Source organism: Sphaerodactylus townsendi, linkage group LG06 (genome assembly GCF_021028975.2).
Source record: "Sphaerodactylus townsendi isolate TG3544 linkage group LG06, MPM_Stown_v2.3, whole genome shotgun sequence".
Lineage (NCBI taxonomy): Eukaryota > Metazoa > Chordata > Lepidosauria > Squamata > Sphaerodactylidae > Sphaerodactylus > Sphaerodactylus townsendi.
This window is the reverse complement of record NC_059430.1, coordinates 96,410,816-96,427,520: the sequence shown is the minus strand read 5'-3', so window position 1 is coordinate 96,427,520 and position 16,705 is coordinate 96,410,816. Positions and strand designations below refer to the sequence as shown.

Below are 16,705 nucleotides of genomic sequence, written 5' to 3'. Positions count from 1 at the left end.
AAGCCATAATGATACCTTCTTCTGGTACAGCACAAGCACTCTTCATTCAGAGACTGGAGTCACCAACCCCTGTGTGGATTTTAAAAAAGAGAAAAAGGATAGGAATCTCTTTCCCGAAAGTGATGTACTGGGCCTGAGTTCTCACTGCCCATCCCACAATATCAGAAGAGATCCTCCGTGGTCTCCTCTTCAAGCATTCAGCCATCCTTGTGGGAGCAATGTGCCCACTAGAAGTGAGGTGAGACTGGGCTTAGAGCCTTCAGGTATTGGGTTTGTTTTTATCTCACCTACAGCTCTGGTGGCATTCGATGAGACAGACACAGATGAAATATTTTGGTTTTTAATTATTCCAGAGACCATAGTCATGTACCACAGCAAGCCACCATAAGAACAGCTATGCTGGATCAAACAAGTGATCCATCCAGTCCAGCAACCTGTTTTACAAATGGCCAATTAGTCAACCTGGAGGGCCAACAAAACAAGGCACAGAGGTCTAGGCCTTCCCCTGGTGTTGGCTCCTAGCACTGGCGGTCAGAGATTGACTTCTCTGGATTGCTCCTTTCTCCCTACTTTCACTTAGGGAGATCTTGGGAAGCCTGGAAAAGCCCCTTGGGGCTTCGTCTTCATATTGGACAGGAAAACTCCTTATAGAAAGCCCAGTTGGTTTCTCTTCCTGCCTTGCTACTGAAATGGGATTGAAATTCTTTTGACAGATCTGCAAAACCCCTTATCTCAATTCATAATTGGACTTTGCTGCCAGGATGGCTTTAAAAGGAGGTTAAGGTAGGTCATGGAGGAACAGAGGTCAATCAGTGGCTATTAGACTTGGTGAGTAAAGAGAACCTCCACTTTTCAGTTTTACTTCTTAGTTTTAGATAACTATCAAGAAATTAAACCAACAAAGTTTCCTTCAGGGGGAAAAAAATGAAAGGTCTCCTTGGGCTAGTCACAGCTTCTCAGAGCTCTCTCAGCCCCACCTACCTCACAGGGTGTTTGTTGTGAGCGGGGAAGGGCAAGGAGATTGTAAGCCTCTTTGAGTCTCCTGCAGGAGAGAAAGGGGGGATATAAATCCAAAACTCTTCTTCTTCTTCTTCTTCCTCATCTCCAGCACTTCGGCACTGGCATAAACAGCTGACTTGATCTCTTTCATATAAACAAAAATATTCAGACACAAAATTATCTCCTCCCACATCTCCAGAAGCAAAGCCACCCCTCAACAAACCCTCACAGTTCTGTGGGTCTCCACTACGTGGGTATACATGGAGCACATTGTGCAGGATCATAAGGAATAAACCCAGAGACTCAAACGGTCTTTCTCTTCTCCGACACCCAGGCGGAGAACAGCCTACGCCAGAGTTCCTGCCGCGTCACTGCACACGTTTGTGGGGTGAAAATGAATGGACAAAGCGCAGCTGTGGGCTGGGGAGAGACAATGCCGGCCGAACTCTCGCAGACTCCCTCGGGGCTCTCGCTTTTCATCACATTTTTCTTTCTGTTTCTCCCCCGCCTGCCCACAAAAAAACCCCTTCTCTCACCCACCTGCAATCCGAACAAGTTGAGGATTAGCTATAGCAGACAAGTAACCACAACAAAAACGTTTTCCAAGACATCTCATCAAGTTTAGAAGCTATGGTGTTGCTTTCTTTAAAAAAAAGAACTAAAACAAAACCAGAGTGGGAGAAACAGCAGCAAAGTTTCACAAAACCCTGCCAAGCTGCCAACGTCTTTAAGCACACAAATGCACATTAAGCGAGGTTTTCGGACCATCGCCAAGCTCTCTCAAGGCCTCGCAGATTAATTAATGAAGTCAAGGAATCAATGCCCAGATTAAAAGTGGTTACCCATAAGTGGCACAACAAGGGGTTGGCTTGCTGAATGGCAGCTGAACCGTGCATGAGAATATAAAAGAGTGACCACAACCCAAGCATGGCAGCTGGCGAAATGGTACTCAAATGTTATCCACAGCTCTGCTCCAGAGCGTCACCCTGTTCCCCCATACCCTGTAACTTTCCCATGCCTCTTCACCTCTGCATGAGAGGACCCCACACTACCTCTCTGGGGCTTACTCAGCCAAATTTCACCCTGCACTAGAACTCATACCCACAACAGAATCAGGAGTGGTCTCCAGTTCTCTTGCCACCTAGACTGTAACACATACAAATCCCTGCATTCCAACGCCTGCATAAAAGGAGGGTTTCTCTTGGTTCAGCATTATGTTCAGAACTGCATACACTCAGCATGACAGGAAAAAATTTCCCAACTGTCAAGCCAGCTTCTGTGCCGAGAGGATCGGAACTAGATGACATGCTGAACTTATGCAAATTGACCCTCTGTAACTGTGTGTAGCTTATTCCAGTTTTGCTAGTGATGAAGATGGAGAGGTCAGGGAGGCAGATTTTCCAGGACTGGGATGGCAAGTTGAAGCTTCTGCCCCTCCCAGTGATTAGCAAATGCAATAAACAATGCACAATAAGCAATTGTGTTGGTGGGCTTAATTTGCATAATTTACACACATCACAGAATTCCGCTGACCTGCTGAAGAATTTTAGTGCAGGAAGTCAAGGTTTCACCCTGCATCCTGGAAAAAAAATCTTATTTGGACGTTTCTGGCTTGCAAGACATCACTCAATATGTTTTTGAAGCATGTCTTATTTAATACATTTTACCCCACACTCTGATGGGGGCTATGCTCCCTACCAATGCTATAGTAATCTGATCTACATGATATGGAAGGAACAGCCCTCCCTCAAGCTTTAATCAGATCTCTAGAATGATAAACACCATGTGGTGTAATGGTTAGAGTGTCAGAATAGGATCTGGGAGACCCAAATTCCTCTTCTACCACGGAAACTTGCCGGATGACCCCTTGGGCCAGTCACACACTCTCCACCTAACCTACTTCGCAGCATTGTTGTGAGGATAAAAGAGAGGAGGGGTAAATGATGTAAGATGCTTTGGGTCCCCTAGGCAGGCAGCCATAAATGAAGCAAATCAGAAAATAAAAGTGCGTTCAGCATGAGATCTCTCAAGGACAGCTAGGCTGCAAATGAAACTCACAGGACCAAATGACTCAAGGGTCCTACCACAGAAGTATGGCAGTGTGATTTAGGACAAGTCAATCTGTCTCAGTGATCTATCTGCAAAGAGGAGGGGCTGTGGCTCAGTGGTAGAGCCTCTGCCTGAAGGTCGCAGGTTCATTCCCCAGACTTTCCAGTTTAAAAGATCAAGCGGTAGGTGACACAGGAGACTAAATCTGCCTGAGATCCTGGACAGCCATTGCCAGTTCTGAGGAGGCAATAATGACCTGCATGGACCAACAGTCTAAATTAGTGTAAGCCAGCTATAGGAGGCAGGTGACACAGAAGCCCAATGGAACAGAGGGAAGCTATTTACTTTTTTAAAGTATTTATACCTCACCTTTCTATAGCATGTAATCAAGGAAAATAGTCCATATTATAAGGAATTACACAAGATAGCTAACCAGCTACAACTAGGAATTCCCTTTGCGTGCTTCCTGCATATCAGGTGTCAGACATACAAGGGCAAAACAGGTTACAGGGCACACCACAGTGGCTGCATGTAGAAAAACGTGGGCATCCATCCAAGATCTGTCCCAATTCTGTCTGGGGTGTGGGGGGGGGGGAGTGCCTCTCCCTGCATACCTCCATTCACCATGGCAAAGTTGCATTAAATCTCTACTTTATCATGCAAATGAACATGCCTCAGTAGAGAGACACAAGGAGGGGAGACTGGGGAGGAAAGGGGGGGGGGGAAGAGAGACCATTTTTCAGTTGGAGCACAAAGCGGTCAAGTGAGCGGTACACCCAGACTGCATTTCTAATTGGAAAAGGCACTATGGAAAGCCCAGAGGTGTAAAGATAAGACAGTGTGTCCCAATGCAAACTTCCTTGAGAAACCGAAAGCTCTTACCACTTATTCCACCGCACACCTTTATTTGTGAGGTGGAGGAATGGAAACCGTGGGGAAAAGTCAAGGTTGAGTCTCTTGTTTTTGATACTCCCACCTCCAAACAATAGCTTTCTCCCAACAGCTGTCAGCTAGCTCTAAATCAACAGCTGCCTGATGGAAGCCCCCCCTCACTTTAGAAGAGCATAAAATTAGCATATCTTTTTACATCCTTGTGCCCCCAACAAAGTACATGGGGTGTGTGTGTGTGTGTAGAAGAGATGCTCCAGGACAACACAGAACCACAAACGGTCTCTTTTCACAGCAGAGGTTGGAAGGATAAACCACAGCACATTCAACTCCCAACCCTTTTGCTTCCATACATAGTCCTGCTGCCTCAATGCATTTGAGGGGGGGGGGGGGATGGTACAAAGAGGAAAGTGATTGCAGTGGGATCCTGAAGTGGGAAGGAGGGGGGAAAACGTGCCCCTGCCCCAAACCCTGCCACTTTACAAAAGACAGTTAAGCGTGTCTATGGGGAACACATGCCATTAATCACCAGACTCTGAGAACCCGGCCCTCACAAAAGGCGCAAAGATGCAGTGACCAATTTTCCCATCCATAGTCGGGTCTCCAGCACCAGTCGGGGGGGGGGGGAATTGCTAAGGGCCCCCCTCCCCAAGGCTTGCAAATGATGGCTGGAAAAGCACCAGCATCCAAGTTTGAGAAGGCAATATTCATTTTTAACACACATATGCTGGGCCTTCAAAGAAACGGGGAGGGCAAAATTCCTCAGCATCTGTACTGAAGTATACTGAAGTGACCAGGTAGACATTTCTAGGTTTTCCCAGCCTTTACAAAAATAACTTGCTAAACAGAGACAAAGAATTTTGTTATTGATTTAACGAAAAGGAAGACAATCCCAAAGCTTGCCTGAAATTATCTAGGTTGATCTAGAGCAGTGTAGTGGTTAAAGTGTCACACAAAGATCTGGGAGACCCAGATTCAAATCCCCACTCTGCCAAGGAAGTTTGACGGGTCTCACGGTCTCCGCCTAGCCTACCTCACAGACTTGTGAGGATTAAACAGAGAACAGGGAAAAAACAGAAGAAAGGCTGAGTTCACACTGAGGGAAAAGGCCATGTGTATATGAATTAAATAAAAAGCACAACAACCCAGCAGAGTGACTTTTTCAAGGGCATATTCCATTTTTTGCTTGGAAGAATCACTACCAGATACTTTTCCTGACACTTTTTTCCCTTCCCCATTTATGGCTTTCAAAGGTACATCTGAAATAATTTTAGAGGGCCACAGACCATTTTGAAGGGTTTCTCTAAAGATTTCAGAAGTGTCACCTGCTTGCAATTAGCATTTTAACAGCAATCTTCCTCCGCTTAGGGCATAACAAAAAAACTCAACAGCTAGACTAATTTGGCCTTCAACATCTGCAAAATTTAGCAGGTTCTTTTTATGCCACTGACAGTGGGCAACTTTGTACTCAGTAACTCTCCAGAACTTTAAATACTGAACAGCAACTGTTTCTCCTAAACAGCCAGTGTGCTGTTTAGATCATCAGATTAAGATTTGGAAGACCCAGGTTCAAATTCCCATTCTTGTGGAAGCTCACTGGGAGAGACAAGGAGTTTCACTGTAGTCTCACAAAGGTATTCCCAAAGCTTGCCTAACTAAAGTGGTCATCTGGAATGGTCCAGAGTGGTATAACAGTAAGACTCTCAAACAACAGTCTGGAACGCCCAAGTTCAAATCCCCACAATATCAGGGAAGCTGGAAGGGTGAACTTGGACCATTCACACACATTCAGCCTAGCCTAACTCACAGGGGTCTTACTGAGACAAAGAGAGGGAGGGGAAACACTGATGAAACCACTTTGGGTTTCCCACTGAGGAGAAAAGTGGAATATACATGCTTTAATGAATTAACCAATCACAGTGCAGTCACATGGCCAGCAAAGACCAGATCATGGAAAACAATTCAACACATTTTATGCATCTGAGGTACCCTGGGGGCAGGAGAGACCCAATATACTTTTATTCTTTTAAGAGTTTAAACAAAACATCAGCAGCAAACATTAGAAGAGATCTTCCCTTTTCTCTTCTCAGACGGGAACCAGTAGTTTTTGAAAAGGCATGACAGCATGAAGGCAATAACAGGCAACCTCTTACAAGGAGGCTTTCTGTTATATAAGAAGAATGCATCTTCTGATGGCCCCCGCTGTCTATCTGCACTATCAAGGGCGAAGTGCTCTTCACCAGCACCCTTCTCGACTGGGACTAGCACAAAGGGCAGCTCCAGTGCATCCAAAGTCCCCAAAGCCGACGACCCAATATGGCACAACTCCCCCACACTGACAAAAATCACCGCCTATTCTACCGTGTGTCCTCTACCACCCACATGAAAGCTGTTGCAAATATTCATTAATTAAAATTCATGTGAACTGAATAGTTTCTTTAAGCGGAGTGTTTATCCTTTCTTCAGTATTTGCATGCTCACGTCAATGGAGGCATGGGCAGAATGCTACTCCTGCATTATTCCTACTATGCAATTACTTCATGTAGGATATTTGTAGTATACCCAGGAAGAGTGTGGAGAAGATGTAGCAATGCAGGAAACCTTCAGCATTACTGTTGGAGGTTGTGCCACTCTAAAGGAGAGTCAACCCTTGGTATGTGCAGTGGGCCACTTTGGGAGGTGGGGGTCTCCAGGGCCACTCTCCCCTTAATCTAGAAGTAGGGCATGGGTGTCCAACTCTTGACGCTTCAGATGTTCATGGACTACAATTCCCATCAGCCCCTGCTGGCGTGACCAATTGGCCATGCCAGCATGGGCTGATGGAAATTGTAGTCCATGAACATTTGAAGCACCAGAGTTGGACACCCCTGAAGTAGGGCATGCAAGTCAGGAACTCTTCCATGCACCCTCTGACCTTCTTATAGCATAGTTTAGGGGGGTCTTAGGAGTCCCGTCAAACACCCATCCAGTCTACCATCAAGATCTAGCCCTGGACCAATGAAGTCACCCTGATCTACAACTCTGGTGACAAGCAGAATGTCTTCTTTGTACTAATCCATTCATATTTGTGGAACTACCAAGCACAGTGCATTACACAGGAAACAGCCGCCTTCCTTTCCTTTCTCTCTTTCTGCACAGAGGGGCAAAATTTTCAAAGACGGTAATTACCGATAACCTCCGGGCAGGGGAGGGATGTCACAAAGATAGCAGGCACTTTTCTTGAGGGGCACGAGGCCTTCCACTGCACTAGATGGAGGCAAATTTAAAACACAGCTGTGTTGTCAACCTCTGAGCACACTGAAGAGAAACTGGCATGACACCACACAAGGGTATAGACCCCAAAGCATTGCCCTAATAGAGTCTTCGCCACTACAAGAAAGGTTTTCCAAATGAAGTAAAGCTGAACAAGGATCGGCTGCATTGTAATATGTTACTGCAATATATGACAGAAGGCAAGCACGATCTTCTCCCCTGAGGAACCTTCCAGACCTTCAGCCACTTAGATTCAAGAGAGTGGTTAAATTAGGTAGGTGCCTTCTGAACGTGTCCTGATATTACTTCCTAGTGAAGAGGGATGGGTAGTGACACCCTGCGCACTGTTAAGTGAGGAAGGCAAAAGGTAAAGCTGCCACATAGCCATCAAGAAAATAATGACCTTATGTGACCCTTTAAAGCTGGCCTTTAAAAAGAATCACACATACACACACGTATAGGAGACACTGGGCAGAACATCAGCGCTTTCCTTAATTTAGTAGTTGCACTTCTTTGAAGTCAAGTTCAGCATAAAAGAAAGCATTTAGAACATAGTGCCCAAACGGTGTGCTTTGCACATATAAGTAGCTCTTAACTGCCAAGGCCCAAAGGAGGCTGCCTGCTGCATCCCTGCAAGATTTACTGCCCTGGTCTTGCTCCCTTTTAACCAGCTTCTGCCAGCAGCAGAAGATTCTGCAGCAATTCTGCTTCAAAGATAACTAGAACATTCAATCATACAGAGGTAAATCATTGTAATTAGCTGTTCCCAGAAGATTCCTGCTGCTCCCCTGCACTGAGCCCCTGCTTTGGGCTCACCCCCTAATACAGGCTCACCAAGAACAGCAACTCCTTAAGAAACAGCAGAGTTAGGCTCCAAAAGAGGACGTTATTCTTATGTGTGTACAGCACAGCTAAGCCTTTAAGGGTCTAAGTCAGTGATGGTGAATCTTTTGGACTCAAGTGTGCCAAAAATGGGATTCAGTGTGCCCCACTTGACTCTGCTGGCGTGTCGTCGTCCCCCCGCCAACCCCAAACAAAAGAGAAACAATTCTTTACATATTAATTTATTCAAAACAAATATAGTCCAATCATATGTGGTGCTATGTATTATATAAAGAAACGTCAAATAGTTACAAAAATGAATCAGACTCAAACAGGGAGAATAGCTGTTGTTGGGTGATGGTGAACACCGGTGTGTCATCCAAAATGTCACAGCATGTCGCTTTTGGAATGTGTGTCATAGGTTCACTGTTACTGGCCTAACTTGCCTGCCATTTTTTAGCCAGGAAAAAAGCACATCTTTGAAAACGAAATAACATTAATCTAGGCAAGTTCTGCCCTCCTGTTCCCTTAAATCAAAAGAAACACTGTGAATATACTGAGCGCTTTTTTTTGCCATTTGGTGCCTGCATGTGCCTCTAAATTATTCACTACACATACACATCAAATGAGAAACTGGTCAAGAAAATCCAGCAGTCCAATCTTCTAATTCAACTTACTTGGCAACCCACCATTCCTCTTTCAAGTATCATCCCCACTTCTAAGCCCAGGCTGGTGGGCTGCTTTTATTTAATGACTGGGAAGTCTTCAAACAGTCCTGATATTAAAGAACTGGATCCAGAGCAAAATTCTTTGCCTGATCAAATGAAAACAAACCATGCCCAACTTTTCAACTAGCTTGGGTACCACTGCTGCTTAGATACCTCTGTGGACATATTCCCAAATTGGAAAGCGACTGTGGAATTAGGTCACAAACACCAGGCTACAATTCATTTACGAAAACAGCATCTGCACATGCCAGAATTCTCACAAACTTAAAGCAAAACAAGCATCGTATAACGACAAAGAAGAACTGTTTGGATTTATACCCCACTTTTCTCAACCATAAGATGTCTCAAAGCAGCATACAAACTCCTTCCATTCCTCTCCCCACAACTTGTGAGGCAGGTGAGAGTTCTGAGAGAACTGTGACTAACTCAAGGTCACCCAGCAGGCTTCATGTAGAGAACCAAGGAATCAACCCCAGTTCTCCAGACTGGAGTCCACCACTCTTAACCACCATACCACAAATGGGTTAAGAAGACCTCATCTCTCTCCAGCCAACCTGATTAAATTTAGATTAAGTCTCAACTCTGCCACAGGCTGATTGTATATCCTTGGCGTCATTACTTGTGATCAGCCACAGTTTTATTTATGCATAATATTAATATCTTCTTGTTTTACCTACTAGATGTCCTTATCTGTAGAACCACTCTACTTCTTAGGATGTTAATTCCAGACTGCTTCACTCAGAGTATACTGGCTACTTTTACGTGAGCCTGATTTAAACGAGCCTCTCTTTTTGCACCATCCACTCCAGTCCACTTTTCTGTTCCCAATATAAATGGATCTTAACTGAAAGCAGGCTTCTCTGACTCACAAAAGGTTATGATGGAATAAACTGTCTCTAAAGTACTGCTGGAATCCTATCTTCCCACCCTGTGGGACAAAGTCAAGCCAATTAAAGATCACAAACTACTCTGATGGTTCAAATACACCAGGGGTGTCCAACTCTGGTGCTTCAGATGTTCATTGACTACAATTCCCATCAGCCCCTGCTGGCATGGCCAATTGAACATCTGAAGCGCCAGAGTTGGACACCTTTGAAATACACAAATATAACAGATTTATATCTCCTGGCTTTCTACACCACACCAACTGATCTAGGGAAACTGAAATTTTCAACACTTTTCTGACTGGAAGCAAGGATGGGGGGAGGAAGGAGCCTGTTTAAAGAAAGGAAAACCAGGATATGGGATAGATGGAGCAAGACAATGCAACTTTGCTGAAGTTCAGACCATCATGGGAAGCTCAACCCTGGATGGGATTTCTAGGAGCACATAACAGCTTCAGTTCTGTGACAGAAAAAGGGCCGGATAGAGAAACACCAAGCAGGATACTGGGTTTTCAGAATATTAAGGAAGAGCAGGAGAGAAAGGAAGATTTCACCCCCACTGCTGTTGACAAGATGCTCTGGACTGTCTTCTTCCAGTTCCCCATAACTTCAAAGGTGACCCGGTTCCCCCAAGTTCTGCCTGGAGGGGAAACCCATCAGCTGCTTTTTGCTCCTCTTGGCCTAAGAGGCGAACCCTAGCTTTCAGTCCACTCTCCCTTCCAGACATGTTTCACGGATCAGATCTCACCCCCTTTTCATGAAAGAGCCAGACAGAATGAATGCACTGCCTGTATTTCCCCACTCCCCCAAATAATTTCCCAGAACTCAATGAGTCAGCAGGAGGCATCCTTAACAACCTGCTCTCTACTCTGCAACTACTCCCCCAGCACATAAATCAAGACTATACCCACCTTTAGAACCAAATAGGTCACAAGCCCCCAAAGGACCTTCATAACTCATCCTGCCTTAACCCCAAAGTTTCAATTAATACAGGGGGGGGGGGGTCTTTGTTGGTTCAGAGCAGAAGACCACAGCAGCCTCTGCTGTCCCCCTCCCCCCCCCCATTTCAGCCTTTGGAGATCCACAATACACACCAACCTCTTCTTCCCCACATTTATTTTCTGTGCAACTTCCTTTTACCGCGCCCCCCCCCCGCATTGTAAGACACGCACTCCTCTCTGAGAAGTCCACTACACATCTGCCCAGACCAGCACCATCCCCGCCACCCCCACACTTGCACATGCTTTCCACCCTACATCTGTCTCTCTCCGCAGCTCAAGACTTTTTCTCCGGGCGTACCCCGACTTGGTCTTTCGTTTAGAACTGCTCAGCTCCCATGCACTGCCCCCCCCCCCCCATTAATTCTCCCTAGAGATTCCCTCCCTTCCTCAGTGATCTTCGAGCCCCACAGGAAAAGATGCGACTCCTCCGGTCATTCTTGGTGGGGATAGAGGGAGCTGGTTCTCAACTCTGCCTGGCAGCAGGCACCCGCTTCTCCGCGACGACCCCCCTCCCAGACCATTACTTCGCCCTAGTTTATCAATGCGGCTCATTGGTGGCCCTCTCAGCATCACTCGCCCCCACTCCTACTGCATCCACGCCGCAGCCCCCTTCCCAACCCACCACAGCACCCCATTCTTCGGCAGACCCTTTTTTTGTTCCCAGCTGCTTTCCCTCGACGACACCCATAAAGCCCCCGCACCTCCGACATCCCAACAGAGGACGGTCGGCTATGCAAAAGCCTTTCCTCCTCCACCGGACCGATCTTTACAACCCCCATTTTTGCTCCCTGTCTCCTTCTCTCCGTAGCCCCCGAACCTACTGCAATCACCCCAGACACAGAAATGCATGTACTCTTTCCTAAGATCTTCCTTCCCAAATATACTTCTCTCTTTCCCATGCACCACCTACCATAAGCCCCCGAGGCTATTGCAACCCCCCTCCCCGGGAGACCATCCTCGCGGGCCCCACTCCCCCAGATCCGCATGCCATCTCTTTTGCTCCCACCTGCTCCCGAGGGTCCCGCTTCCATCCCATCCACGCGGGCGTCGCCCCGAGCTTAGCGGGGGGATGGGGGTGAAGGAAACGGGGCGCCGCGAGCGCTGCTGCAGCCGCAGCCTCTCAATCGGCGCGAGGCAGGCGGCCAGTCGCCGAGCCGCGCACGCGCGGTGGGGCAGCCAACCGCCAGCGCCGACGCCGCGTAGAGGAGCCACTTCTCTTTCGCTCTCAAGAGAGACGGCCAGTTACAGAGTCCCTAAGTAGCCACCACTTCCAGTTTCTATTCGACTCCTCCCAACAGCATCTGCTAGAAGGGTCCTAGCATCCTTGCTCGATCAGTGACAAGCCAGTTACTCGGGACAGCCAAAAAACAGGAGGCGGAGACTAAAGCGTAGGCGTTGCCCTGAAATTCTCCCATTTCAAAGGTATTCAGAGGTTGACTGTCGCTGGATGTGGAGGTTCTCTTTATTTTTATTTTATTAATTTTATACAGTATATAAAATCAGCATTAAAATTATAGCGATAATTACCCTTCAGCCTATAAACTAATCCCAGATCTTAAAGGAGACCTTGAAGTCCCCTCTATGAATCTGTGTAGTAGCTCGTTATAACTATATTCGTACCCATAACTACTTCCAGTGGCAGTGAATTCTATTTCCTCTTCATTGGAAGGGGAGTTCTTCCTATCGACTTTCTCTATGCGAAGCCTTTCTTTCCTTACATGAACTTTTCCCAGTTGTACTTTTTTTAAGGGATGGGGGAATCCGTTTCAAAAGTTCAAACTAGCGGGGAGGGGCGGGACTACTTAATAGAATCGGACTAGTAGTAATTTAACTTTCTTATCATGACAGCATCTTGGTGAGATTTCTGTTTGTCCAGGTCACTAAATAGCACAGAAAAGATGGGGAGGTGCAAGCCTGATTATTTCAAACCAATGCAGCGAAAGAGAGCTTTTAGCCACGTTTGATTAAATTTAACATTAGTTCATTCCTATTTCTTCTACCCCGAACATGGAATTCCAACTAAGTGCCATTGGGAATCGGAAATTTTACGTGAGATCCATAAGTCTTTAGCCCTTTGCTCTTTCTCCTCGGCTCCTGTTGCCAACAAAGGGAAAGGGAAATCATTCAGGTGGCAGAGCCATCTGGCGGCTGTTGGAGAAAATGCAGGGTTCAAACAAGAGGGCCATATAGGGCCTATGCAGCACGGCCGCCATTTTGAAGCCAAAACGAGGCTACCCAATGCTTTCAATTGTAGTTGTTGGCGGCTAGAAGAGGTGCAGCTATGCAGTGCTGGAATGAGATGGTGGGGAGGTCCGAGACAGAATTACAGTTTGCAGTCTACGTTTTAAACATTTCTTGCAACTAGAAAATCAATACAGCTAGGAGTTCTCTGGATCTGACAATCCTACCCCCATCCCCACTTGCCTCCGGAAAATGACCGGAGAACTCCCACTACTATAATTGATTTCCAGACAACCAAGATCAGTTCCTCTGGATAAAATGGCTGCTTTGAAGGGTGGTCTCTATGGCATTATACCCTGCTGAGGAAGAATACTGCATTATACTCTTCCCTCCCCAGGCTCCCCCACCCCCAAGTCTCTAGGTATTTCTCTACGCCAGGAGTCTGCAACCTGCGGCTCTACAGATGTTCATGGACTACAAATCCCATCAGCCCCTGCCAGCATGCCATGAACATCTGGAGAGCCACAGGTTGCAGACCCCTGCTCTACACAGCTGGCAACCCTACCTGCCAATTGCCATGGGGCACCTGGCAATCCTACCAAATATATGCTACTTTATTCATGCTTTCCCAGACTGCACCCTATAAAACTGTCTCCTGCTGATTCAGACCATTGCCCTACTAAGTTCAGTCTCGTCTAGTCTGACTGGGATCACCTCTTGGGATCTCACGTGTGTTTCACGTCACTCATAACACATGTATTTTAATTAGAGATGCAGGAGATAGAACCTGATACCTTCTACACACAAATAAGGTAGCCGGCCACAGAGCTGTTGGCCCCTTCCCTTATAAACGGTCACGTGAACATGGGAAGCAGCCGTCTGCAGTGTGAAAACTTTGGTCTATTAGGATCACTCTGGTCTGGTAAGACTGACACCAGCCCCCACCCCCATGTCTCAGATCTTTCACATCATTTAGTACCTGATACTTTTTAAAAGGAGATGTCTAGAATTGGACCTGGGACCTTCCATATACCAAATAGATGCTCTAACATTGAGCCACAATACTTCCCCCTTTCTCTCACATATCTGTATCACTCACAGGACATTCACATGCATTATAAAAACCTTGCAGTGTTGTTACCACCAGGAAAATAAACAAAATATTTTCCTGAGTCAGGTTGCCTGGCTACACTGGCTCCATGCCCGGACGCGGAGACTTGTGTGGTTCAGAAGCCTCCATAAGGCTCATAGAGAACATATATGTAGGATTGTACCAATGCTATATGGTTTCCCTCTTGTTTATGCCATTCTAGGATGTAATAAAAGCCCCTTTTTAGTTGAATTTATGATGTGCCCGCTGTTTAAGATTTTCGTTTGACTAGGTTCTCCAGTTAAGTTTAAGATTTTGTTATTATTAGGTTTAGGAAAGTGTTGCCTGTAAGTATATGTGTTTATCCCTTTAAGGTTTCCGTAATGTTTAAGTTTAGAAATGTTATTTTTGAAATGTGTGTCTGATGGCCAAAGCAGTGGCCTGAAAGGTTTGATATTAAGGGACAAGAAAGTTGACTCTGGAATGCAGCTTAGACCAACGCCCAGCCAACTCCTTGACAGAGACAAAGACTCTCCTTGGACTTGCAAATCGAATCTGTTGCCAGCACCCAAAGGTCCCCAGCCATTGGAAGACGTGCAGGGACCACCATTGGACAGTTTAAACTGTGTTGCAGCAATGTGAGGCGGGAGCCTCAGGGTACTACCAAAGAAAACAGCCATCTGATAGAGGAGATAGCTGGGTGCGGCAGCGAGCCCACCTGGATTTCGTGAATGGACCTTATCTGTTCTCTGTTCAGCATCATTGCAAGATCTCACGGGAAGACAGCTGACAGCGGGATTTGGTAATCCCATTCAGAAAGTGTAACTGTATCTTGCTTTTGAGTTGTTTTGTTTTCCTATTGGTGTTTTGGTGAGGGACTTGCCCCCTCACCTCCCATTTTAATGCCCCTTTGCCCCCTTTTGAATTTTGGGAATAAAAGTTCTTGCACTGCGTTGCAAGGGCGCGATTTTCCTGACCGAGCTGTGACCATCACCTACAAATAAAATTCTTTTGCTTTGAAGAACGTCAGCTTCCTGCGCCTCATTACGTTGCTGAGTTGAAATCACTTATTGTTACTTGAGCAGCAGCGGTAACAGTGCTAGATACAGGCTATTCAAGAATAAATGCACTTCACGTTTATTGGAACAGATCTAGACCTTTTCCCTAGCAGGAATATCCCAACAACAAATGCTGGTCCTTGGCTTTGTTCCAATTTTTTTTTAGGGAAAAGAAGAATCACCGTTTGAAGGAAAGGGGGCCCTGCTAAGCACAAAGAAAGATGCCTTAGAGAGCAGTAATTTTTCCCCACTGCCTCTTTCAGTCAATTCCTCTGCAAGAAAAAAAGTAATGCAAAGCACCTTTAGTGTTTGTTCACGGAGCAAAAAGACATTATTCTCTTGCTTAGCTCTGCTCATCCAAACCACACACATCACCTGGAAGCCTCAGCCACTTGAGTCTTTGTGACAGGTGTGAGTGTAAGATACACAAAACTTTTACCTTTTACCTTTTTAGGTGTAGGCTTGAACTCTCTCAAGGTTAAACCTAAAAGGTGTCACATGTCAAAGCAGACCCAGCATAGGCTGAACAGCAAGAGACACAGCCAGGCATGGTGTGGTTGTGAGAAACAGCCAAAAATACTTTGATTACACAGGAGTCTACAGCAGAACTGCCTAGGAGGGAAATATCAGCATTGCAGCAAGGTTTTAAAGTTTGGCACCTTGAGTCAGGTCTAGCGGCACTGCAGTTTCACAAAGCCACTTCCATGTCAGAAATAACAGGGAACCTCCCCATCCACCCACTGTTCATCAAGTGCCTTTTTCAACAGGAAACATGCACACACACACACAGGTATCCCTCCACTGTGACTCAAGTCTGCCACATGGGAACCAATTTCTTACAAGGTGGTCAGTTTAAGAACTTGAGAAAGCTGGTCCCATGGGAAATGGGAGACAGGGCAACTTGGAAAACTTCCACTCCACAGCTGCATGCTCTGGTGTTCTGTTCGACGGGCATGCTTCCAAACAAAAACTTTGCTACGTCTTACTTTCGGGGGAAGTTTTATATTTAGCACTTCAGCAAAACCTCTACTACGTCTTATTCTCAGGGGATGTCTTATTTTCGGAGAAACAGGGTAGTAGCCAGCAGTCAGAGGCCTGGAGTTCATGCATCACTAGGTGGACCAAGCTGTGGGAGATGGAATGGAAACAGAGGCGCACCCAAAATTTGAAAGTGGCGCCCCACGCCCTGGTTTCCAGAAGGTGCTGTCCTGCCTCAAGGCAAAGGACTGCATAGGGGACACAGTGTGGAACTCCAAAGATTTTGTATAGGAAGCTGGACTGCAACTGTTCAAGCTTGGATTTCCATGCGTGGATCCATATAGGGACCCCATACATTAGATGTTGAGCCACTTTCGTGTTGAATAGGAAGTAGAATAAAGGCATGAGGAAATTAAATTGTCTGCACCAGAAATCTAAATGCTACAAATAGCGATGACAGATGAACAGCTGTTATTCCAAAGACATGTGAAGGTGAAGAGAACCACCACAATAGCTCGGAGGACAGTCTAAAAAACCAAGCCTGATGATTTGGGGGCAGATTGTCTTTTAGGTACCACTTACAGAACCATTAGGTTAAAAAAAACCCAAATATTTTTAACAGCACACAGAAAAAAACAAGGAGTCGTTGCAAATCGCTCATCACTGAGGAATCGTGTTCGTGAAGGCAAATCCCCATTAATCTGGCTGCAGTCTTCGGTGCCAAAGGGAGCTTTCCAACAAGTCTCAGAAGCAACTCCGCATAATAACGTCCTTC

The 16,705-nt window shown here is 46.1% G+C and overlaps 1 protein-coding gene across 2 annotated transcripts in view; it reads right to left on the bottom strand.

The window, feature by feature from the left end:
* The window catches only part of LOC125434437 (protein argonaute-1), a 57,001-nt gene extending 45,166 nt beyond the window's left edge, over positions 1-11,835 (bottom strand). For both annotated transcript variants that reach the window (XM_048499821.1, XM_048499822.1), the window contains exon 1: positions 11,630-11,835. In XM_048499821.1, coding sequence (XP_048355778.1) covers positions 11,630-11,654 — 25 coding nt within the window. In that variant the 5' untranslated portion in view covers positions 11,655-11,835. The remainder of the gene's footprint in view (positions 1-11,629) is intronic.
* Between the last annotated feature and the right edge of the window lie 4,870 nt (positions 11,836-16,705).